Here is a 27,693-nt window from a genome sequence, read left to right as displayed (position 1 = left end):
TATATATATATATATATATATATATATATATATATATATATACATACATACATACATATACATATACATATACATACATACATATATAAATATATGAATGCTAGAAAACAGCAGGGATGACATTAAACACAGCAGCATTCTGTATTACCGAAAGCTGGACAGAGACTGAGTGTAAGCAGTATGTCTTTGATTCAGCCTGTATTAGCACAATGAGGGAGGCTGTGTCTTGGCATATTATTGTTTTGCCATGTGATAAATCGGCCTGTTAGTTGCACTTCAATAACCAGACAGAAAATTGTGCAGGAAGTCAGCAGGTAGTGGTCACATAAATTAAAACACAACAAATGAGATATTTAGGAACTGTAGTGATATCAGTTTTACAGAAAACTAACCTTGCATTGTGCTACCTATTCTAAATAAAAAGACAATGCATTCGGTAGTCCTATTGTAATGTGTCAATCAATATTATGAATATATAAAGATCATATCTGCATGCACTTATCTATCATATGCTTGAGAATTACAATACTAGAGAAATTAGACCAGCTGTTTTCAGGTGAGGTTTTTCAGCTCAGGCACATCTATAAAGAATAGTGCAATAACATTTGAGATTGTTTGTGCAAAACATGTGAGGTCATTCAGCAGCATAGATCCACTGAATGGAGTGACAAGTGCTGAATTGTAAGTAGTCTATTGCAACATGATGCAAGTATGTATTGGCATGACTCATTCCTGGCTCAGCAGGCACCCCCCCCCCCTCAAACACAGGGGACAATGAGGTAATCCAGATAAGAAAAATGATTAAAAAAAAAAACTAACATCCACTGCATGTCCAAGGCTCTGTTCCTTTGTTATAACCATTACACACATCAGAATCCTCATTAGGATTTCATTTAAACATCCAGTTTGATCTAATGCTTGATACCAGCACGGCCAGTAAGGGCAGGTTTAGGGTAATGTACATATACATACATTTCAATCACCTTGTTTAAAAACTGCCAATAAGTAGCAGTTTGGCTTCTATTCGGATCATGTTTGAAAATATAACAAATGTGGTTTGCTGTAATGATGCAATAGCTTTTTTCCAAAATGAATTACTCACATCCTTAAATAGTTCCAGGACACAGTTGGCTTGGAGATTAATGGCATATTATCATGCTCACACCACCACGTATGGAAAGCCCTGCTTTATTCAATTGCCGGGGTAGAAATTACTTAACTGGCAACTAATGAGTTATCATGGACACGATCCTCCAAAAAAAATTTTTTTGTTCGTGAATTTCAGAAACAAGAGGAAAATATTAATAAAGCTCTGTATCACGTGATAATTAAAAGCCAGACAGACATAAAATAAGAAATTGGTTTTATGAATCTTCTCTGTAGCCTACTATGGTGAAAAACAAGGAACTTAAATTAACTTAAATTTAAAACTGACAGGGAAAGAAATTTATAATGGAAAGAAGTGAAGGTTACATGAACAGATGCTAGATTTTGCATTAAGTGGATCTAAGAACAATATTATCTTGACAGCCAGCAGTTTTAATGAATTAACAAAGAAAATGTGTTTGACTGCTTTGAGCAATGGAATGTTATTCTGCTCTGTAGGGTTATGTTGCTCAGTGGTGTGCACTACCACCCATACTAATCCTGACTTCTCAGTGCGCATCACATGAAGGCAGAAAGCCAACAGTGAATAAAGTCAACCAGCAAAGTAGTATAAGCTCACCTGAGGCTGCGGGAACGAGGGCGCATGGCTGGTGAGTGACACCCCTCTTCATCTGTGATGCTCTCTGTGCTGAAGTGTTTGGTCAGGAAATGAAGCTCATCTGCTGTTGGCTGAAATGGCAGCTGGTGCAGCTTTTCTTGGGATGAGCATGATGACTAAATACAAAAAAAAAAAAAACGTAAACACTTACGTATGGCAAAGGGATATACAATCACAAAAAATACTTCAATCAATCCCCAAATAGTTGCCTTTTATTGAATACCACAGGCATCCCACGACAGAAGTTGAGAATTTAGGGAGCTACAAACAGAAGCTGGAAACTGCTAGTTTGAACAAAATAGAAAAAAAGAACAATTTGCTGACCCCTAAATATTATGTGCAAACAGTTACTATAGGGACAGAAAAAAGCAATATAGAACAGGGACATTAAAACACCGACCAATCAGAGCTGGAAGTGGGCTGCTTAAAAAAAAATAGGTGCTCTGCATATTTTGTTGCTAAAACCCTGCCAATAACTAATAAGTTCAAAAAAAAATATTCTGAAACCCAATGTTAAAAATAAGGCTGTCACCACAAAAAACCAACTAGGTATGCCAATACGGTCCTGGAGGGTTCTGAATGGTCCTCTGGCCAACTGTAAACTATGACATCTCAGTTAGTCCAATATTAACAATGAACTTTTTTCCAACAAAAATGCCCAAATTGGTTTGGAAATCTCTCTGTAACAGGAATATTTTCAGCTCCTAATGAGAATGTTTGAATTTTAAGATGTACCAATTTGGATTAGTAGTTTTTAGCATACATGTTCTAGTAGCCCTAACATCATTATATAGTATACTTTGTAATACGTAGTCTTAGCTAGGACATAATTGTTGCCTCCAAAAAGTAAATGTATGCTTTAATCATTCTTTAGAAATTGTGCAGAATTTTTGAATGTGCAGACTGTGATCATTAGGTCTAAATTGATTTATGGCTTTTTTATTTCCTTTACTGTTACTAGACATGTAAAGCTTGCAAAAGGATAGAGGTATACAGCAACCCAGAGATGCGCTCAAAATGGCAACTATTGTAATGATGGATTTATACTAAAATAAAGCTGGCACTTACTGAAACTGTGGAACTAGGGGTGTTAGTTCCATATCCAGATGAAGGTAGAGATGCCAGAGACCAACGGCGTCCATCCGTCCTAAAAAGGATATCATATCTAGCTTTAGTACACATTCAGAATACTTATAGGAGAGGAATCTTCACTGACTGTGGTTCTGACACAAAATAACAGAGAACATAATACATGGACAGAGTGTATTAACATCTCCTAATGGATGAAAATACAAACAGTTCTGACAGTCAACAGGTAAAACATTTGCACTAATACAGTGGCAGACGTTTGCACATGGTTATTTGAATTTGAAGAAGTGGGTGCTGCAGGGCATTCATTACCTATTGGACAATCATGAAACATAATGAATGCATCACAGTATGATGAAGTGTACACTATTAAAGGATCCTAGTTAGCTTTAGGAATGTGGATAAAAGCATTCTTGCAATTTATTCTGGTTGCTAGGTTTTCAAGAATTTGATCATATAACAAAAAGAAATAAAAATATAATGCTGCTTTGGGTGAAAAGATTTACATAAATGGTACAAGCTTAAAAACTGCAATGGCAAATAAGAAACATTATTAAATTAAAATGTCTTTTGCAAAACCCAGGGATTTTTTTTCTTGGCTTTGGGCTGTTAATTAGCATTTGATTATTGAATCAATAATGCTGCATTTATATATATATATATATATATATATATATATATATATATATATATATATATATATATATATATATATATATATATATATATATATATATATATATATATATTTAATAAGCTATTATATTAAAAACTATACCCCCAAACATTGTAGGTCCCTATAAAAATATACTGCATAAAACAGCTCATGTGCAAACCCTGTTTCATGTAAATAAACTATTTTCATAATAATATATTTTTTTAGTAGTATGTGTCATTGGGTAATCATAAATAGAAAGCCATTTTAAAAAATAAGGGCCACCCCCTGGAATCCTAGGATTCACAGTGCACACAAACAAACTATACATGTTAGGTCACAGGAGCCAATTAACAGTTCTGTCTTTTGCTTCCACACTTCTTCCTGTTACAGTTAAGGTGGCCATACACGGATAGATCCGCTCGTTTGGCGATGTCGCCAAACGAGCGGATCTCCCTCCGATATGCCCACCTTGAGGTGGGCAATATCAGGCTGATCCGATCGTGGGCCCTAGGGCCCAACGATCGGATCCTAGCGTTCGCCAAACGGGCGGTCGGATCGCGGGACCGCATCAACTAACAGATGCGGCCGCGATCCAACGGGATTTTTAATCCCATCCGATCGAGATCTGGCCGACTTTCGGCCAGATCTCGATCGGGGAAGCCCGTCGGGGGCCCCCATACACGGGCCAATAAGCTGCCGACACGGTCTGTCGGCAGCTTTTATCGGCCCGTGTATGGCCACCTTTAGAGCTGTAGTATTTCTGGTCAGGTGATCTCCGAGGCAGCACACAGACCATCACAAAATGGTGGTTCAAGGCAAGAGATGTAAAAAGGCAATATTTACCTAAATATATATACTAGTTTGATAAGATTCTTTAACATGCCACTTAGTACAATATAATCTGTTGCTTAAGTATTCAGTTTGGGGTAAGTTTCCCTCGAATTCCCCGAAATATTAAGTCCCTTTAAAGAAGACACGTAAGTCAGAAATTCTTGTACTTGAAGATATTCACACACCTTGATAAATGTCCCAAGATGTGTAATGGGGCAAAATGAATTCACAAACAAGGGAAAACCATGGACAAAAATGAGTGATCTTTCTGATTTGTCTGCTGTACTGTCACTATCTATCAAACCAAATGTGGAACATCTATAAGCATTGGCAGCTTCCCAGTGAAAAGTCATCTAGTTTCTCTATAGTCTTTTGGTTGATAATCTCTTAGCAGGACAGAAAGCATCAATGCACAGCAAATGAGGTTTGTTCATTGTAACACAACAGTAAAACATTTGTTAAGATTGGTTAATACATGTTTTTTTGCAAACAGATGGCATTATTATGAAGAAGTAATACAATTGCTTTTTTTTAATTATATTCCAGTGTCTCTTATTTACCGTATATACTCGAGTATAAGCCGTCCCGAGTATAAGCCGAGGTACCTAATTTTACCTCCAAAAACTGGGAAAGCTTATTGACTCGAGTATAAGCCTAGGGTGAGAAATGCAGCAGCTTCTGGTAAATTTCAATCAAAAAATTGAAGGTTTCTGCTCCCATTGGAGGCGCTGGCGTCTAGTTTTTGGATGCCGGCGACTATTCTTAGACGCAGGCGACCGTTTTTGCGCTTGACCCGAGTATAAGCCGAGGTAGAGTTTTTCAGCATATTTTGGGGGCTGAAAAACTCGGCTTATACTCGAGTATATACGGTAGATACAATTATCTTCTATTTGTCTTATAGAATCTTCCAGGCAAGGGACCTCACATTGGTTTATGGACGAGGTTAAACTAGTCATTCAAAGTGCTTCACCTAATCAAAATGCAAATTCAATTTGGAATTGGAATTATTTGCAGCCCACCACTCCCTAATTTCATTTAAGTACACATAAGTAAAAAATATGAATTTTATCCCTATGAGACAAGTAACACTTAGCAGAACACAGCAGCTGATCTTTTAATTCTACGCAATGCTCACTTTACAGCTGTTACTCACTTGTGCAGCCACTACATTTTAAGGTTTTAAAACTTCAATGTGGTGCTTCACCTCAAAGTAAAAGTACTTTGAAATATGGGTATAGGGTCTATTATTCATAATGCTTGGGATCTGGGGTTTTCCAGATAAGGGATCTTTATGTCATTTGAATCCTCATACCTCTGCTAAAAATCATGAAATAATTTAAATAAACAGAATTGTTTTGTCACCAGTATAGATTTGTGCAGATTAGGTAAGATCAAGTACACGGTGCTGTTTTATTACAGAAAAAAAGAAATAATTTTAGAAATGATTTGCTTAAAATTGACTTTATGGAAGATGGACTCCCTGTAATTTAGATTTTCAGCCTAACAGGTTTTCAGATAAGAGAACCCATACTTATATTAATAGACTAATAATACTTCACTTTTTTTTGTTTAAAATGTTTTTTATTTGATCCCTCTCTTTTCCCACAGCAGTGTACAATATAAATCAATTCCTGCGGACTTCCCTTTGTCTAACTGGCAGATAAGTAGCCAGATGCAGGCTTGGTAGCACTCTTACTTGTGGGAATCAGCAGCTGGATGGGGGAATCAGATGGGGAAAAACTGCTTTAAGAAAGAAAAATGAATTTATTTGCGGTTTATGACTTTGGGCATATTCTTTAAGGGCAATGCCACACGCAGTGTTTTCATTGCTACAATCTTCTCTGACTGCAATACCTAGAACTGTACAGCTAAGAACCACTTTATATCATTATGGGGTAATTTGTCCACATTATGGGCAGATTTATTAAGGATCGAATAGTAAATTTGAATTTTAGAATTTTAGAATTTTGAATTTTAATCCACCTATTCCAATGTTAATTAGAATTCAAGATTTATCACACCTCAGCCATGGAAACAGTCATAATTCAAATATTCGCTAAAACCTGCCGAGTTCATGTACAAGTCAATGGCAGAGGTCTGTTGAGCCATTTGGATATGTTAATAGCCTTCCTGAGTTTTTATCTGAGAAAAACTCGATTCGTATGAATCTAATATGATTTTAATATGGTTAAAATTTTCGGATTGGAACTAATTCATCGTATATATACTTAAATACTTTTCCTTGAGTAAAGCAAAAAATAAATTGTCCTGGGTGGAGCCTTTTCCAAGAGATAATTGCAACTGCTTGCCACTGTCAACATTGAAATTGCCATTCAATGTTATGGGAAACAATCCGCAAAACATTTTGTAACCAGAACATTACTGTTAAAAAAAGCTGTATGTGATATTACAGTGACATTTATCTGGTAGCACTAAGGAAGATGGAGATAATAGCTTATTTACTGACTTTTACCATAATTTGTATTTGGCATAAGAAAAAAATACTCATTGAGGGACTACATTCATTTCTACAGATACAAATAATAACAACAAAAGGACAAATTGATTTACTGTGTGTTCTAGGTTAAGCATTTTGCTTGTATGAATCTCTCAACAGTAGAGAAATGATTCCCTCCGGGAGTAATAAAAAAATGTGTCAAAAACAATGCCAGAGGGTTCATATAAAAACAACCATGCAAAACGTAATGGGAATGAGAAACAAATACAAGTTATTATTACCTGTCTGCTCTGTGTCCGTGGCTTGATTGAAGAATTAAAGGAACAATATTTATATGCACACAATATACAATTTTAAGTAACTGTGAATTTCCCTATAACAGCCCTATATAATCATATTCTGTCCCACTGTTGTTCATGTACAGACGATAACACAATCCACTTTAGTTCTAGCACATACAACAAGCCAAGCCTGAGTCCCATTTGTTAAGTCCTCAGACCTATATATGATAAAGCAAGAGGTAGGATATACTAGAACAAGAAATTATCAAACCACATGTTCCCACTTTATAAGTACTTATTATTGTGATACTGTATCCTCCTTTTATACAAAAATGACCTCTCTAGGTAAGTGTATCGGTCAACTTGATCAGCATTTCCCCAGTGCCCCATTTGTACCTACAACTAGCCTACCAATATTTTGTAAATAAAAAGAAATATGTATAATTATACCACTAGGACACCCATACATTATTAGAGATATCTGGCATTAGTGTACAGGCTTTAAAACATTCAAGAGGTCAGGCACGCAACGATTTCTTCAGATACAAGAAACCCAGGAATGTTGGCCAACAAGAAGGTACAGCAGAATATATATTGCAAAGGGCTGCATGAGAAAGTCGTATTGTACATATCTCAGAGAAAGAAACATTTTGTCAGATTGTAGTTCTCATTTATGTGATTGCAAAAGAAAATAATCTACATGCTGCCAACATTTAGGTAAACTAGCCACTGGAGGTCGCTGTCTAATCAGAGTCTAAGAATGACATCCTTATTACACATCACAGTAACCAGTACAATAAACCTCTCAAGAATATAAAATACATAAATATAATGTAAATCATATACATATTACATGGGAGAAGGATATTATCTCATACAAATATTTGCTATCATTATTTGTTGGAGGATCTCCTTGGCAGAAAAACGCAATTGTAAAAGTTGTTAAATTGTACTTCATTTTACTATTTATAGTAAAATGTAAATCACAGAAGCCACAGTTCTTTGTACTGGGGATGCGGCAAATCTAAGCCTTTTTAAGCATGAATCATATTCATCCAAATCCAAGAGCTTGACCAAAGCAAATCTAAACTCTTAATCACTTGAATCCCTGTTCTGTCTCCTACTGATAATTTGCATATGCAAATTAGGGTTCGGATTCAGTTCAGGATTCAACCAAATTCAGTGCATATCTAATTAGTACAGGGGGTTTTAAAGGGTGGTTCACCTTTACGTTAAATTTTAGTATGTTATAGAATGGCTTATTCTAATCAATGATTTCTTTTCTATAGTTTTTTTTGGGTAGCTATGGTTCCATGTGAGTGTTTAGGAGTATTTGCAATTCCAAACATACTTCCTATATAAACATGGGAGTTTAAAAATAATGTTCTACAGTTTTATTTTTTTATTTATTTTAAATGCTTGGCTAAAGTCAGTTTTCTTCCAAAGATTTTGTTTTTGGACAGAAAATGATATTAAGTACAAAAATGGGGATCCAGCTTTAGTGTATAGGAATCCAAGTTCATTATTATAAAAGCACTGAAGTGCCATAAATGTTAGTAAACAAGGGGAACGCCAAATATCCTGAGTGAATATATGAAATGGCTTACCTCCGAGCAGGAACAAATGAAAAGTGAGCAGCAGCATTTGGAGAAAAGTTACGTGGACTATCGAGTGGGCTGTTACCTGTGCAAAAAAAGAAACCCAACCCATCAGTAAAACGTTGCAGTCGAAGGCAAATATCAGTTACATTTATGCCAAATAATATTCAGCAAAATCAATCAGCAAACACTGACCTTTGGCCTTCATATTTTATTTATAATGATAAAATGTGGTTCACAACAAAATACAGTACTGTCATCTGATGACTAGTCTCAAACCTGGTACAGGTATGGGATCAGTTATCCAGAAAGACTGCCTCCCATAGACTCTATTTTATACAAATATATATATTTTTTTAAATGATTTCCTTTCTCTCTATGATAATAAAACCAAACTAAGATATTACATATATTATTCCTTATTGGAAGGAAAACCAGTCTATTGGATTTATTTAATGTTTACATAATGAAGACCCAAATTATAGGAAGATCTGCTATCCAAAAAGCTCCAGGTCGCCAGCATTCTGGACATCGGGTCCATTACCTATACAGATATGGGACCGGTTATCCAGAATGCCCAGTACCTGGGGTTTTCCAGATATGGGATCTTGGGATATTTCCATAATTTGGACCTATATATCTTAAGTATAATATTAATTAAACCCAATAGATTGTACTTGAGCCCAACTAACATACATTAGAACCCCCATTTTACGTTTTTCAGGGGACCAGAAGAAAATGGTGTAAAATCCAGCAAAGTGTAAAATTAGGGAAATGTATTATGCATAATATATATGCGGAACCACAAAACAACGATGTAACATGAAGGAAAACTTATAATCAGGGGATATAAAATTTATGTTCCACTGTATAATGAATTCTTATTGGAGGCAAAACAAAGTTCTGTTTTATTATTACAGACAAAATGGAAATAATTAAAAAAAAAAAAAAAATGAATTTATCTAATTAAAAAGTCCATGGGAGATGACCTTCCCGTAATCTCAATAATGGGTTTCCAGATAACATCATAAACCTGTATTAGTATTACCATTGTTGAATACCATCCAGGAAGCATATACAATACAATTAATACAATTAGCTCATATTACCTGATGTAACCCACAATTAAAACTGTATTTCTGACACTTCATGAAATTCATAAAATAGTTTTTTTTAAAATTGGCATGTTAAATTTCTTAGCCTTTTATCTGCTTTATACTCACAGTCTTCCCAGCATCACCCTAGTTTCATGTTGTGCCGTGGACAAAAATATATTAAACAAATTTGAGACTTGGATAATTATGGCAGATTTTACTTCTTGAATATATGTTTCATTGTTTATGTTCCCTTGGGAAAAAAGCAAAGCCCATTTCTAAATACAAGCTCCAAAAATGAACCTTCCCAATTGTGACATTAGTCTAAGTGTCTAGTGAGTAATATCTATGTATGGACAATATCAAAGAATTTCACAGTAAATTTCATTTAAAAGTGACAATAATTTTGGAAAGTATCGTCCATCTGGTGAAGATATCCATGACTCCATGAAAAAGCAATATCCATGACTCCATGAAAAGCAATCAACACTAGAATTATTAGCCAATGGTAAAGTTAGGGTAATGAAAGAATCCTATGCAGCTGTGTCCCTACCCTTTTGCAGATGCAGATCTATTTCTACTGAGATTATTGCAGACTATAAAGTCAGACGCATATTGTGATGCAGATTTCATGGAAATCGTTGTGAAGGCAAGAACTGTTTGGGCTAATCTTTTATGTGGGTTACAGAAACTAAGTCTGATGTATGAATAGAAATTTACATTTTGCCTTTTGTGTTAAGCATCTCATTAAACTGCACTGCAGCATTTCAAAGTAATTCCAAATTGTTTTGTCCTGGCTAAAGCTCTGCATGGCTATATCTCATGCTCCCTTATCACTCTATTGTATTGTTACATGCATCACCTAAGACTAGCATCACCTCTTTTCAAGAAAATCTCTTTGCTAAATTATGTCCATTTCTTTTTAGGGCTGTTTTATAGTGAATTTGTAGCTATAAATTATTATGAGGCACATTTCTATTACTAAATAAAGAGGTGATTCTCACTGCAAATGACACTGAATGAAATTTAGGGAGTCCCCCTGTGATCTTCTCATTAAGCTTTTGATAAGGCCTGCTTGGAAATACGAAAGTCTTGATCTGCCAGTTTTTCATTTTTCTAGGTCTGACAGGGGAAACCAGATAAAAATGTTTTTCTTTTCTACAACTATGCAAGAAAATAATAAATTATTAATTATGTGGTTCTACTCCAGCCAGATGATGAGTGCAGCTATTTTGTTCAAGTATTATGAACGATTAAGATTATGATTGTTATTAGTAATAACACTAGGTTTTTAATAAGTTATTACCTTTATTTTCATTCAAAAAACATACTCTGCTACATAAGTTAAACAGTGATAAATGAGAGTACAAGTGTATTTACCTATCCTTACACAATGAATTAACAGAAAGAATTGCAGTTCATTTGCCCCAGTATTGCCAAAGCTATCCTGGTACTAAAACCTATGAAATGAAGACAGAAGGAAACCTGTTAAGATAAACAAAGGTCCTGGACCCAATGGTATTCATCCCAGGTTACTCAAGAGAGCTTAGCTCTGTGATTGTCAAAAATATTTACTTAATTTTCTAAGACTCTTTGAGGTCTGGCATGGTGCAGAGAGACTATTCAAAAAGGGATCCCGTTCTCGGCCTGAAAACTATAGGCTGGTAAGTCTGACATCAGTGGTAGGAAAGCTTTTTGTAGGGGTATTAAGGGATAAGATACTGGACTTCATTGCAAATCATAATACTATGAGTTTGTACCAGCATGGTTTTATGCGTAACCAATCTTATCAAACAAATTTATTTGCCTTTCATGAGAAGCTGAGCAGGGACCTCAATTCTGGGAAGGCAGTGGATGTGATCTACTTAGAATTTTTACAAGCATTTGATACTGTGCCACACAGGTGGTTACTGGTTACATTTAGGAATGTTGACCTGGAACATAGCATTTGTACCTGGATAGAGAACTGGCTAAAAGATAGATTACAAAGAGGGGTGGTAAATTGAACATTTTCTAATAGGACCGGTGTTGTAAGTGGAGTACCACAGGGCTCTGTACTAGGTCCCTTGCTTTTCAACTTGTTCATTAATGACCTGGAGGTGGGCATTGAAAGTACCGTTTCTATTTTTGCAGATGATACAAAATTGTGCAGAACTATAGGTTCCATGCAGGATGCTGCCACTTTGCAGAGTGATTTGTCTAAATTGGAAAACTGGGCACTGGAAAATTAGGTTTAATGTTAATAAATGCAAGATTATGCAAAAATTATATAAATGCAAGTTATACATTAAATGGCAGTATGTTGGCGAGTTTCCTTAACTGGGAAGGATCTAGGGGTTTTTGTAGATAACAGGTTGTCTAATTAATTGAAAACATACTTTTGCCTTTTTATAGGTCCCTGGTGAGGCCTCACCTGGAGTATGCAGTGCAGTTTTGGACTCCAGTCCTTAAGAAGGATATAAATGAGCCGGAGAGAGTGCAGAGACGTGCAACTAAACTGGTTAGAGGGATGGAAGACTTAAATTATGAGGATAGACTGTCAAAATTGGGGTTGTTTTCTCTGAAAAAAAGAAGCTTGTGAGGGGACATTACAAGTACATTAGAGGACATTACAGACAGATAGCAAGGGACCTATTCACCCATAAAGAGGATCACCGTACCACCGTACCTGTGGGTTCTGGCAAATGCCAGAGGGGCTGCTATAAGGTCCCATAGACTTAACTTTGGGGGGCAGGTTTACTAACCTCGAGTGAATAGTTTGAATCCAAAAATATTCGAATTTCGAAGTAATTTTTTGGGAACTTCGACCATGGAATTGGTCAAATTCGTTCAAATATAATGATTCAAACGTTTCAAAGTAAAAATCGTTCGACCATTCTATAATCGAAGTGTTGTCTCTTTAAAAAATCCTTCAACTCAATACTTCACCAAATAAAAGCTACCGAATTGAATGTTAGCCTATGGGGACATTGTAGATTTTAGGTTTTGGGCACTTTTTATGATCGAATAAAAATCATTCGATCAATCGCTTAAAATCATTATTCGTTTGATCGAACGGTTTTTATTCGATCGTACCTTTTGCGCTAAAATCCTTCAAATTTGAATATCGAATTCGAAGGATTTTAGCGCAAAAGGTACGATCGAATAAAAACCGTTCGATCAAACGAATAATGATTTTAAGCGATTGATCGAATGATTTTTTTTTTTACTTCGATGGACGAATTCAAGGGTTTTTTAACCCTCGAAATTCGACCCTTGATAAATCTGCCCCTATATGTTATAGAAAGGCCGGTGTCAACTCCTATTGGCTACTAAGGCCTAATGAGGTAACTAGGGTCAGAGACCAAGCAAAAACATTGTTTATTATTAGACACGTTAACTTTTGCATGTCACAATTACTATTTTCTTTGTTCCAATTGAAGTTTGAAAATAAACCGTAACTGTGCATGAATATTTGCAGAAATATTTTTAGCACACTGATTTCTGCAGTAGCCATTTATTACTTTTCACAAAATAAATTTGTAATTTGTAATATTTCCAGGGGTGCCCAAATTTGCATTCAACTGGATATATAGGCTTCTTCATACATGTATATACATGTGCATACACAATGAGTGTGTATGTGCATTTAATGTTTCTACTTAACATGTAGAAATTTATTTATCAAAATTCAGATTTGTATAATTCTAGTTTTTTCTCCCAATTTAGAAAAACAGGAATGTTATGTTATTCATTAATACATTTGCATATAAAAAAATAAAATGAATAAAATTCTTGGAAAAAAACTTGAATACCTCAAAATTGTGGTTACTTATTTTTAGCGAGTTCCAAAAAGATTCAAATTGAATAGTTTAAATTTTGGCTAAGACAGCTCCTTCTGACTTCTACATGACCTCACAAGCTTTTAGATGCTGAATGTGTTTGTGGTTTTTTCACATAATAAATTTAGAAATCTATATTTTAAAACAATTATTCACATTCATAATTTTTAGCATGAAAACCTTGGGGGGGGGAAACAATAGAATTCCATGTCGTTGCATAGAACAATCCCCAATTCCAATAAATTAAATACATTTTCTGTGACACGGAGCACTCGCGGGGCTAAAATCACACTTATATTAGTAATTCATTTAAAATCATAGCGCAACAAAGATACACGCTTGACGTGTTTCGTGGACCAAACCACTTCCTCATATAAACAGCCACTTAGGAGGCTGTGGCTGGACAAAGCGTTCTCAGGATGTTAAGAGAAATAAAATGGGCTGGTGATGATGCCTTACACTGGCAAATATAGAAGGTCATCCACACAAATGGGACAGGTGGTACACATCACTACTACTTGCCTTGCAATCTGCTTGTTCAGAGGCATACTTACAAATGTCTAGGCCAACCTGCAAAAAAAAATCTTCAGGGGAGTCCAGCACATGCCCCTCTCCCTCCCAGCCCTGGTTGGGTACATGCTCGCAACTTGCTTACTTTTGGGGGGGGACCATTGATGGTGACTACAATAGAAAGGAGCTCTTGGTGCAGATTTCCCCTTCCCCAGGCCCACGACAGCTATGGGGTCTGCTGTATTGGAGCTACACCACTGTGCTTACTTACCTCATGGGTATTGATGGGCGAATGTATTCGCCAGGCGCGAAAATTCGCTGCAAATTCCCAAACTGCATTGAAAATTCGCCGCCGTCTGTTTTTTTTTTTTGGACGCCCAGAGCATTTTTGCCGGTGAATGTGCCGTGTTTTTAACGCTGGTGTCCATTTTTGGACGGCAGCATCCAAAAACGGATGCCAGTGTCAAAAACGAGACGCCAACGACGTTTCACAAATTTTTTGCCGTTTTCGCAAATTTCGCAGGAAATTCGCAAATTTTCCAACGAAACGGGACAAATTTGCCCCCATCACTACTCATGGGCCAAAAAAGCATATAAATGCAAATATGTGATTGCCTATTACTGGAGGGAAACACACTGAACAGGTTGAATTAGATTAGACTGTCTTTTCAAACAGTACATATTTAGTTTTGCCTGACAATCCTTTACACAAACAGATTTTTGGTATAGACAAAGGGAAGGGTCATAGATTGGCATCATTAGGGAATGATTACAAATACAGCAATAACAAAAAACAGGCACCACAAAAACAAAGTATGTTTACTGCCTATGCAGATACTGTAAATTACATACCCCTGCAGTAAGCTTAGAATATTTTTACAATCAATGAGCTTTTAAACCCACTAAATAGCACACTAAATCACTCTTTGTGGCATCCCTAGCAATGAAAGTGTGATGGGATCTTTATTCTATCATTTAGATACGTATGCTCTCCAATGATTTTTTTTAGATCAAAATGTATTCATTACATCATATTACTTCTTTTAAAGAAAATGACTAATCTTTGAGAGACTGACCCATAGATATACATAATGTAATCTCTTGGGAAGTGTGACAAGTTAATATGCTTTTCAAAGAACTACAAGAGAAGTCCATTGGAGTCTGAGGTGCATACAAATGACATTTAAATAGTCTTTCTTCCCTCCTGGTCATGAATCATGACCAACTGCACAGGAGGCTGCTATCCGATTCTCCTCTAATCAGCTTTTTTCCAATTCCATATGGAATTACCTCAAATGCAAAATGGAAACAGACTTTAAAAAAAAAAAAAAAAAATAATAATGTGATAAATCTAATTAGAATGCAGTTACTCTATGTCTGACGAGGTGAAAGTGAACAATTTTTCTAGTCTGTTATTAAACCAGATATATATAAATATCAGATTCATTCTACCCACATACTATCAGATCACTGCAATCATGGGTGAAACTGAAAATATAGTTAAAATGAAATATACCCTATTTAAAAGGTTAGTTTACATTTGTTTTATGCTTCCAAAAATATCATATATTTGTTTTTTTGTATAAGCGGTATTAACCATACTGGCTGCTTTGATAATAATATATAAACCCTCAACTACACACACATCCCTACACTAATCAGTTACATAAGCTTGAATTAAATGGTGTAATGTAAATTTGGTGCAGAGAGATATTAAAAAAAAACAAAACCATTTGTACGGAAATATTCTATTCAATAATCATTCTAATTCAGTGCCTTGTGGCAGTGATCTATCAAAGTATGACTAATGGAGTTGTGGAAGTGAAATATTGGCTTCTAATAGAGAAATGTGAAAAACGGACTGATTCTGTTCTATATTTTGTAAAAGCTTCTGAAAATGTTTAATCACATGCACATAATAATCCAAATCCGCAGTCAGATTAATAACAGCAACATACAGTATAATTAACTATTAATGCCTGATTTGGAATTTGTGTCAAGCTAAATTCAACCTGTAACAGTTTTGTCAGAAGGACAGTTGCTCAAACATAAGGCTAAGAAAAGCTTAAGTATTAAGAGGATTTTCATATTAAAATGCTTCAAAAATATGTCATAAGGAATTAACAATATTTTAGAGATGTCAGCCTCACTGTTTAACAAATAAATGCTCATTAAACTGGTAACCAGTAAGGAAATTAGAGGCTAGAAGGAATTAATCTATTTCCACTTTATAGAATTAAGGAGAAGCTAGAATAACTGCAATTACAGGTGTTTGTGTGTGTTACCTCCTAGATGATTGTGTATGTAAGGCTTTAATGCAATTCATTTGCTTATACTGTATGGCATAGGTTATGGATCTAAATGAAGAATGCTTTTAATGTAAGAGCAATATATCCCCCCCCATCTTTTCACATATACATGGACAGTTTTAGCATACAACATAGCATTTATACAATATCAGACTGCACCAACATTTATGGTGGCCACAAAAAAATACCAAAAAATTACCCACAGTTCAGTTTAGGCTTAGACAAGACTTGGAAAACAAAAGCTATTGCACACTGAACCAAAATGAAGATAGGGAGTTTGCACTACTGTATCAATACCATTAGTGAAGTGCTTGTGTGTAAATGCTATAAAAACAATTCATTAACATTGGAGATTGCACCTAACAAGCAATCAGATCTTTTCTTTTGTTTTCTAAATTGTAGGTGACTGTTCTAATCTAATTGCTAATTGGTTGCTATGGGCAATGTCACCAGTGATGTTTGTCTCCAATGTTAATAAATATGCTCCTTAATGTTGGTATTGTGGTACTGGAAGTGAAGAAATCAGCGATATATAAGTTAAGTTTTCTTCCTCCAAACTCTCTATTAGTGCAAATGGGATTTTTTAAGCATGTTCTTAACCAGCCCCTCATAAATTGCTAAGGCCAGTACAACTAAACATTTATTGGCAGCCTAAGGTGCTTGAGTTCCAAGCACACGCTGCATAACCAGTCAAAAGCAACAGTAAGTTATCTGAATAAACAGGCAATAAAACATGAGATCTACAGAAGCGCCAAATGTTTATTGTCCCTAGGTTACAACACAACTGTCTCTGGGTAAGACAGTTGAGACTACTTTGTATATAGTGAGCCATGTTAGGCTACTGTTAGGAGAAGATGAGGCAACACAGGACATTAAGAATGTGTAGCCGAGTGTAAAATTCTGGAGTAAAAAGCAATGTAAAAAAAGTGGGATTAATATGCAATACTTTTTACTCCGCACGTCACTTCATCTGTTTAAGCGATGTAAGTTTCTGCAGGCTTCTGCCTGCTCATTTCATTTCACTTTTAAAATTCACTTTTTTTCTGCAGGCTTCTGCCTGCTCATTTCATTTCACTTTTAAAATTCACTTTTTTATTACAGTTTGTTTGATGTAAAACATTTTACACACTTTAATAAATATGGCTTTCACCGTGTTTGGTTGGTGCTATGGTTGGATATATCTTTCAAAAGGGTAACATTTTAAAAATGCTTATAAAATGTATAAAATCCTATATGTTAAACATGATTGTGAGGACAGGCTAACTGTATCATAACTTAACATCAGTGCCAAATAACGTTGTCTTCTACATAAGGCTTAACTCGGACAGAGAGAAATGAACAGTCAGTAGTGACTGTCATTGGGAGGAATATGAGCAATTAATCATGCAATGTCAGAATAGCAGAAAATAACTGGATTTTTACCTGTATGTCCATGGAGAGGGGAGTGAGGACGGGGTAAAGTTGGGGATGTGCTGGAAGCTATAATCAAGCTCTTTCGATTACTAGAACGACAGCTGTGGGAAAAGGAAAAAATAAAATTAGAACTCATCCTAGACAGACAGCTTTGAAGATTTGCCCCTGCATGCATTTCAAAATTAAGCAAGATGAGAAATATACTGAAGATAAAGAATAAAAAGTATTTTTTTGTACTAATATTTACATTATTTACAAATCTTTACATTTTTTAAATGTTAATAATGCGATCTTATATAATTGCTATACAAAAACCTCTCTGCAAGTGCAATATTCAGAAATGCTAGGGCTGCAGGGGCATCTGAAATCTGAGTGTTAATATACTAAGAAACACATTTTGTTGTGTGTTAACTAGGGAAATTGAGTCAATTATTAAAATCCTTTAGTACAGTGATCCCCAACCAGCAAAATGTTGCTAACCAACCCCTTGGATGTTGCTCCCGGTGGCCTCGATGTAGGTTGACAATCCACATAGGGGCTACTAAATGGCCAATCACAGCACTTATTTGGCACCCCAAGAACATTTTTCATGCTAGTATTGCTCCCCAACTCCTTTTACTTCTGAATGTTGCTCATGGGTTCAAAAGGTTGGGGATCCCTGCTTTAGTATATAGCACAAAATTACATGCAGATTTTTACAGATTGTTTATAACCAAGTTTCTGTCCTACCATGTAGTATTTGTGGTTGAAGTAGATCTCTTGCTGTACAGAATAAAGGAATTGTCGATTTTGTATTCATAGAACCCATTTTTAAAATTTCTTTTAAGGAACTATTTCCGACAAAATCTTAACGGGATTGTGGCCCTGACAGTTTAGATGTGTCATGTGACATAAAAAATTTGTACTACACCGAACAGTGAAAACAACCCCAAGCTTTATTGCAGTAATATTAAATCGAAAACGGATTTAGAAATCAGCCCAGCAGTTCCCTGTCATAGGGCTGCACTGCACAACCCATGGAACAACAGCTCTATAATTTTACAGAAATCAACATATTTAGAAGCTTTGTTTGTGTCTAAAAGATCATATTACATATGCAAATTAGGATTCAGTTTCGTTTTGGTATCTTTCACAATGGATTTGGGGGATACGGCCGAATCCAAAAAAGGGGATTCGGAGCATCCCTAGATTTTATGGATTCAATTATGCAAGGAACTTGGATTTGGCCAAATCCTGCTGAAAAAGGCTGAATCCTGGATTCGGTTCATCCCTAGTTATAAAGCATGTATGTGTTATCAGTTGTTCAATGCAATGTGAATGGCCCGTTTTTACTTTGAGCAGAACACAGATCGAAGCTAAGCACATGTATGATGATCTACAGAGTTCAGGAGGACATCTTTTCTAAAGTATGAATCATTTTGTACTCTAGGCCATTTCATATAATGACATATGCATAATGGTCAGAAATTAAGACACCCCCTGGGGTGGCCAAATACAGTATTCCTCAGTTATTGTAGTTTGGGTATATCCCACCACTAAAATGTTGCTTAAACTCTAATTTGATAAATATCTCCATGACTACAGTAGCAGAATGACTTGAATGCTCCCCAAGGGACAGGTACAATTTCTTAGGATCCCTCAATGCTAAAACCAGTATAATGTAATATCATGTAAAGTCCATTTGTGAAATTTCCAAGAAATCTCAGAAGCAATTGTTTTTTTAATTTAACATGCAGTTATTCCAGATGATAATTAATTTATACTTCCAAAATATTATATAGTATTTGGTTTCAGAAACCCAGCAAATTCAAATACGCAAAAACATGTTTTTAAAATGGTACATTAGAATGTGAAATACTTTAGCAAGTGCTCAACTAATTTCTTGAAAACACCTAAGGCCAGCAATACAGCAACAAATAAGATACCCACTGTAAATGTCATAGAACTTTTTCTGGAGAGAAACAAGCAACAATAGGCAAAAGTCACTGTTGACATTATGCTACACTGACCACAGTGCTTAATCTTTGATGTTACTGTTGCTTCTAATAATTTATTGTTTTACTGTACAGTGCTGCATGCATAAGTAGTGATATATAATAAAAATATAGATACATACATTTACAAACCAAACAGATGGTGTGCACTACTCAGTTCATGGGCTATGTTTTGCAGATGCATACCTCCCAAGGTTTTGGAAATAGAAAGAGGGACAGACAGATTTGACGTGCATTTGAAACGATTATTTGACCACGCCCATTTTGTGGCCACACACCCTAATTACCATATTCATTTTACAAAATATGGCAGGTTATAAAAGTCAGAACACATTTCTGTTCTTTTTATGCGTTATTACAGTTTTGCTAATGAAGGTGAATTGCTCTTTCAGCTGCACGTTACAGTTTTCCCAAGAGACCTGTTTATCTTAAATTGTTACAATTGTTTCTTTGCTTATCTTAAATTGTTACATGTGGCACCTGCCACATATTCTGGACTCTCTGCCAAAAGACAATTAAGTTTTAGAAACTTTGTTTTACCGGCTGTTCAGTGCAGGAGTTGAAAGAGTAAACCGGGACATTTTAGTAACAATCCAGTACTGCGGAATGAGCTGTCAAATTTGGGATTGTCCCACTAAAAATAGGACAGTTGGGATGTATGAAGATGCACAAGTAATGCAGTCAATACCTTCTGCATTATATTGCCAATAAACCAGGTCTACTACTGCCAGACAGTTCTACACACAATACCCATGCAGGATGCTCTGCTATCAACAACTAATGTCATTTATGTCCTTTACTGTCCATGACATGAGCAGCTGAGCTGCTTAACCCCAACGTTTATCCATTAAACTTAATACTTCTTTTCAAAGAAAGCTTCAAAGTTAGCTCTGTGTCATGCAACGTTATCCTATTGTACTCCTCACTCCCTTTAACCTTAATATTCCTAAAATGTAACGTTCCTCCAACTGAATGGCCACTGTTCCATTGTGATATATTGCACAGTGCCTTTTCAAGTCTTCTTTATTTCTGTAAATGAACGATTGGCACAAAAAACTGCTAAAACTATACGTTATATTTTGATTGACAGGTCACATACTTGGTGTGTGTGCTCCCTTTGTCAATACAAAGGTGTTGTTTTTTTTGGGAAAGTATTGGAGCTGTATGTAGAGAGCCAGCACCTCCAGAAGTGGATAGCAAACTATCTTAATTATTTAATTCTTCATGAGATATCCTATTTGGTTTTTCAGCAGTTGCCCTTTAAGTTTGAATATAAAACAGATTTCACATCTAATGCTGACCATACCATATGGTTCTGCCTGTCACTCTCTCACTCTCACCCACTTTAGAAAAACTATACCATAATTCCTCTGGCTCTTTCTATTTCTGTTCCTTGTTAGTATGTTGGGCCATCTGGAGGAGAATGGTCACTCAGGAAATGAGAAACATTTTATGACACTATTTTAAACCAAAAAAACAACTGCTTTTACAAATGAATTGTTAATACACTATATTAAATTTGTGGAACAGGCTTATATGTCATTGAAGTCCACAGTGCAATTGTAGTGGATTTGCATGGGTGCTCTGAATATTCAAACAGCAACAGGTATTGGGAGATTCTATGGGGGAAATATTATAACATTTGCAAAGAAACAAATATGCAAATAAAAATTTGCATGTCACAATGTCATTAGACTTTTTATTGCATTGCAAATATTAATAGCGCATTGTGAACCTTTAATACCTGCTTGAAGGTGGAGTAAACTTTTGGTGCTAATGTAACAACTTTTTCATTAAGAAGTTTTCTTACGTACACTGAGCACTATCAAACTATAAAATTTGCAATCGCTATCCTATTGTCATGTGAAAGGGTTTGCAAAGGCAAAATTGTTCACTTTGTGAATTTATCTGCTGAGTGTGCAGTCTTGTCCTGTCCCTGCACTATGCTGTCCTGTCTTGCAGGAGTTGCATATTTTTGCACTTGCACTTTTTTGTCTGTTGTCCGGTACATCTATGTTGTGTTGTGTAACACAATGGTCCTAGAGGAACGTTGTTTCGTTTCACTGTGTACTGTTCAAATGTATATGGATGAAATGAGAATAAACTCACTCTTGACTCTTGCAAGTCCATATATTATTTTTAACTTTTGCATGTTATTACATAAACCTATCTGAACGAGTTCATGTCAAAATAGTAATTAATGTAACCCCCTATTGTAAAATATAATGATAAGTCGCTAAGACGTTTAATGACCATATAAAGCCATTAGGGTTGGAGGCCCAAGTACATTTATACAGGTCAGATAACTTTATTATCCTTATGTTTTACAACAGAACACATTATGATACACAAGTATTAGAGACATATTATATTACTAAGCACTAATTATAATGATATCACATACAGTTAGGCTCATAAATCTTTGGACAGAGACAACTTTTTTCTAATTTTGGTTCTGTACATTACCACAATGAATTTTAAATGAAAACTCAGATGCAGCTGAAAAAGATTGCATAAAAATGTGAGGAACTAAATCACTTCATTTCAGGGGCTCAAAAAATCATTGGACTATTGATATTCATGGCATTTGTGTATTATATCAAAATTATCAACCCGCTGGGCGACCAAAGGCATATCAGTGTAAACCTGTTATATTGCTCTGATTTGATGCTCAATTTCATGAAGATTTTAAAAGAAACTGCAGTAAGCAGTGGGTTTCATATAGTACACCTTAACACTGTGGTTTGGATTCCCTGCTTTAACAAGAGAACAGCTGCTTATTCGGAGAGTGTAAATATATTTATTGGGGAATGTAATAAAATCACAAGCCATGTGTAAAAAAACATTTTTGTGTAGCGCTGTTCGCAATGTAAAATCATTCTCTGGCTAATATTCCATTGTTCATATCGCTAAGTAAATATTTTGGCTCAAAAAATACTTTGGACTGCTACAGTTTGAGGCAGATTTATCAAAGGTTGAATTTCAAAGTTATGTGAATTTGTTTTAACTCTAATACATTTGAATGGGAGGTTATGTAAAGGAGAAGGAAAGGCTGAAAATAAATAAAGCTCTAATCATTGGCCGTAAAATGTACATATACATACCATCAGTATTTTTTTCCTACAATTAGTCAGTTATTCTGAAGGTGGAATCAATTTTAAAAAAAGCTTTAAGCTGTTCTGCAAAGTACACCTCTGCTGTAGTCCAGAAATTCATCTATTCAGGGCACACGCAGGCGCAGTTAGTTTCTGAGGTGCCCTGTACATGCGCACAACGTCGAAAGTTTTCCCCAGCATATAGATGTCACGTGACCTGAAAGGAATTGCTGACCTCGCTGCCCCTGCCTGTTCTAGCTCAAGCGCCAGTAGGATTACTGCTGTCCCGTTGCCATGGAGACGCCCCGAAGTTAAGATAAGTTTGGAAGCTACTGCGCTCCTCAGGAGCAGTACACAGAGATACATCGGCTGCATTCAGGTCTGTCAGACAGTCGTCTGTACGAACACAGCATTCAATTCACAAACTGACGTAGTGGGGTCAAATTCTGGCGAGAGCACAGTAGCATTACAGTGGAGGAAGGGAAGTGACGTGCACAGAGGAATATGGCGGCGGCAAACTTTTAAATAGTGGGGATTTTTCAACTAATACTGTGTGAGAATGGTAACGATTTGAAAGTTAATAAGGCAGCGTTTCAGGAGAGGGGGTTTATTTTTAAGGCTTTCCTTCTCCTTTAAGGAAAAAACTCAAATGTCTAATATTTGATCGAATACGAATGACCTGAAAATTCGAATCAAAATGAGTTTTCCTCTGAAAAAAAAAAAAAACTTGAATGGAAGGCAATTAACATATTGAAATGGTTCAATATTCATCTGCCATTGACTTGTAAATGAACACGGCAGGTTTTAGGTGGCGCATATTCAAATTAGAACTTTTTCCAGGGAAGAAGTTGTGATAAATCTCACATTCCAATTCAAATTCGAGTTGGTGAATTAGAATTCAAATTTTACCATTCAAACCTTAACATTTATTACATACACTACAAATGTTTGCATAGTTTACAAGAAAGTCATTGAGATCTAAAATCAGTGAAGATTTAAGCAATGTAAATGTTGGTCTTGAACATTCACAATAGTCTCTGCAAACTTTTTTTGCGCCAACTTAACATATAAAATTCCCCCATTAGCCTTTTGAATACACTTAACTTTGCAAGCACAAAAATATAACTTTTTTAATGTAATTATCTCAGGTAATTTTATCAGGTCCAAGGAAATTTTCTCAAAGATATAACCTGTTCCATGAGCAACTATACATAGGCAGCGGAAGATTAATGTGTGGCTGACATATTGGTGTAGGGTAGAGGGTTTTCTGGAGAACTAGCCTGATTTATCAATTGGCTACATGCTATTTGCCAGGGATGGACTGCACCTCTTTGCAGCTTCTTTGGGGGAGAAGATGGCTATTGGATGAGCTTTTAAACTAGGCGTGGGGGGGGGGGTTCAGTAAAGGATTGTGTGGAAGACAGGTTCGATGAGATAGTGGGTAAAAGGGAAAATGGAGGAGGAGATTTGGTTGGGTGAACTGTTAAGGACAGGGAGGACCACATGTCATATGTTCAGTATGTACCATTATTAAATGTATGTTTGCAAATGCAAGGAGTCTGACCGGTAAAATGGGAGAGCTGGAGGTGCTGGAGCTGGATGGAAAATATGATGTGGGCAAAAATGGGTGAATGCAGGGGTGCTTCGTCAGTGAGGCGAGTTGAGGCTGTCGCCTCAGGCGGCAGTGCCCCACTAGGTACCAGGGTGGCAAAATTGCTGCTCCTGGTACTTTAAAGGAAAACTATACCCCCCCAAACAATGTAGGTCTCTATAAAAAGATATTGCATAAAACAGCTCATATGTAAAATCCTGTTTCATGTAAATAAACCATTTTCATAATAATATACTTTTCTAGTAGTATGTGCCATTGGGTAATCATAAATAGAAAATTGCCATTTTAAAAAATAAGGGCCGCCCCCTGGGATCGTAGGATTCACTGTACTCAGAAATATACCAACAAACCATACATGTTAGGTCACATGGGCCAATTAACAGACAGAGTTCTATCTTTTGCTTCCACACTTCTTCCTGTTACAGTTAAAGTTGTAGTATTTCTGGTCAGGTGATCTCTGAGACAGCACAGAGACCATCACGAAATGGTGGCTCAAGGCAAGAGATGTAAAAGGGCAATATTTACTTAAATATATATTCCAGTTTGGTAAGATTCTTTAATATGCTCTTAATATGATATGAAGTATCTGTTGCTTAAGTGTTCATTTTGGGAGTATAGTTTTCCTTTAAGAGCGAATTTCCAGGGGAGGGGGGCAGTAGCAACTGCTGCTGCCTCAGGCGTCGCCCCTGGATAACCCCTGGGTGAATGAGTCGCATGATTGGGCATTTCATGTCAGCGGCTATGCTTTGTTTGTTAGGCAGGATTTAAAAGCTTATAAAAAAGGAGGAGGTTATGTTAGAAAATGGGGCTGAAGTCTTATGGGTGGAGTTCTTTGCCGATTGTAAAGACTCCAGCAAATTAATTGTAGGAATATGCTATAGACCCCCAAATTAAGTGAGGAGGAGGAGGAGACTAAGATCCTGATGCAAATAGAAGAGGCTGCTAGTTTGGGGAAAGTAATGATAATGGGGGGTTTTAATTACCCAGATATTGACTGGAGCAACAGTACTGCCAGGATAGTCACTGTGAACAAGTTTGTAGGGATGCACTGAATCCACTATTTTGCAAATGATTCGGCCGAATACCGAACAGAATCTGAATCCTAATTTGCATATGCAAATTAGGGGTGGGAAGGGGGAAAACATTTTTACTTCCTTGTTTTGTGTCAAAAAGTCACTCAGTTTCCCTCCCTGCCCCTAATTTGCATATGCAAATTAGGATTTGGTTTGGCCGGGCAGAAGGATTCTGACGAATCCTGCTGAAAAAGTCCGAATCCTGGCCGGTGCATCCCTACAAGTTTGTAAACTTGTTGCATGACTATTTTACGGCACAATTTGTTGAGAAGCCACCCAGAAAACCAACCAACCCAGAGCATATAGCAAATATGCAAGTAATTGAATCCCTGGTTAATGTGACCATAATGTGATCTCATTTAATGTCTGGTGCAAAAAAACAAATATATACACTGGGGCAACAAAAAACTTGTATTTCAGAAAACCTCATTTTAGTGCCTTGAGGGCTGCCCATTTAGAGCATAGATTGGGGAATTGTGCTTTCAGCTACAAACACAGAACAAAAAAAGGTTATTTAAAATGATTTCAAATTGTTACTGTTCTCAGTTTATTCCCTTAAGGAGTAAATGTAGAACCACCAAGGAGCACCCTATGTGGCTTAATATAGAAGTAAAGAAGTTAATAGGAAAGAAGAAAAAGGCATTTAAAAACTACATGTCTGTGGGGACAGAAGCTGCATTTAATGAATATAAACACTATACTAAATGTTGTCAAACCACAACCTGGAAGGCAAATAAAGGAAATGAGGAGCACATTGCAGCAGAGGCTAAGACTAACCCCAAAAAGGTTTAAAAGTACATTAATCGTAAAAAGATGCAAGTTGAGAGAGTTTAAATAATGGCACCAGTATGGTTGTAACAGATACAGAAAATGCAAATATTCTAAATCAGTTATTTTCTTCACTGTATACAATAGAGGAGGCAGAGTTCCCAGGCTCAATTCATAGCTGCACTGTTGGCTCAGCTCAATCTAGTCAGTGGCTAACTCAGGATATGGTTCATAAAACTTTAATAAAAATTAATGTAAACAAGATGCCAGGGCCAGGTGGTATACACCCCCAGGGTTCTAAGAGAGCTTAGTTCAATTTTAGATTGGCCCCTATTTCTGATTTTCTCAGATTCGCTTTCATCTGGTATGGTACCTTAAAATATGTGCTGGACAAATTATTTGAAGGGTTGTTAAGGGATCACATTCAAAATTTTGTCCTAATAAATGGAATTATGAGCAGCAATCAGCAAGGCTTTATGAAGGATTGGCCATGTCTTAATGTCAAGGCTTAATGAAGTCATTTGCACATGGATAGGAAACTGGCTACAGGGTGGTTGTTAATGGTACATTCTCTACTTAGGTTCTTAGTGGGGTTCCTCAGGGATTGGTATTGGGTCCACTTTTATTTAACTTGTTCATTAACGAATTAGAGAAGGTACAGAGAAAGGCAACTAAGCTAGTAAAAAGTATGGAAAATCTTAGTTATGAGGAAAGGCTGGCCAAGTTGAGGTTCTTCACATTGGAGAAGAGGCGTTTAAGAGGTGATATGATAACTATGTATAAATATATAAGGGGATCATATCAATCGCTATTGCTTTATTTACCAGTAGGTCTTTCTAGCTGATGCAAGGTCACCCATTTTGATTAGAAGAAATTAGGTTTCCTCTAAATAATATTTGGAAGGGTTTTTTTTACAGGGAGAGCTGTGAAGATGTAGAATTCTCTGCCTGAATCAGTCATATAGGCTGATACATTAGATAGCTTTAAGAAGGGGTTGGATGGCTTTTTAACAAGTGATGGAATACAGGGTTATGGAAGATAGCTCATATTACAAGTTAATCCATGTTATACATAAAGTTAAAAGGTTGAATTTGATGGACGTGTGTCTTTTTTCAACATAACTTACTATGTAATGCCTAAGCACTTGACACACTGTTATATGTATTGTTTAAAGGTGACACTGCATCTTTAAACAGTAAATAATTAAAACTAGTCCAAAGAAAGTGAGGCCAGCACAAAGAGGTATATAAGGTGTATAACCTCTTACAGCAGCATTCTAACACTTTTAACACCTATTCCAAACAAAGACAGCCTAAGTATCTAA

The 27,693-nt window shown here is 36.1% G+C and overlaps 1 protein-coding gene across 6 annotated transcripts in view; it reads right to left on the bottom strand.

The window, feature by feature from the left end:
• mast2.S (microtubule associated serine/threonine kinase 2 S homeolog) overlaps nucleotides 1-27,693 on the bottom strand; it is a 131,928-nt gene that overhangs the window by 44,857 nt on the left and 59,378 nt on the right. For 5 of the 6 annotated variants that reach the window (XM_018260860.2, XM_041561449.1, XM_041561451.1 and 2 more), the window contains 5 exons: nucleotides 17,837-17,928; nucleotides 8,690-8,765; nucleotides 7,083-7,103; nucleotides 2,834-2,912; nucleotides 1,727-1,881 (listed from right to left, as the gene is read on the bottom strand). In XM_018260860.2, the coding sequence (XP_018116349.1) occupies nucleotides 1,727-1,881; nucleotides 2,834-2,912; nucleotides 7,083-7,103; nucleotides 8,690-8,765; nucleotides 17,837-17,928 (423 nt within the window). The remainder of the gene's footprint in view (nucleotides 1-1,726; nucleotides 1,882-2,833; nucleotides 2,913-7,082; nucleotides 7,104-8,689; nucleotides 8,766-17,836; nucleotides 17,929-27,693) is intronic. The other variant, XM_018260861.2, reaches the window with a different exon arrangement.

The sequence above is a fragment of the Xenopus laevis genome, chromosome 4S (assembly GCF_017654675.1).
Source record: "Xenopus laevis strain J_2021 chromosome 4S, Xenopus_laevis_v10.1, whole genome shotgun sequence".
Taxonomy (NCBI): Eukaryota; Metazoa; Chordata; class Amphibia; order Anura; family Pipidae; genus Xenopus; species Xenopus laevis.
This window is presented reverse-complemented; position numbering and strand designations above follow the sequence as displayed.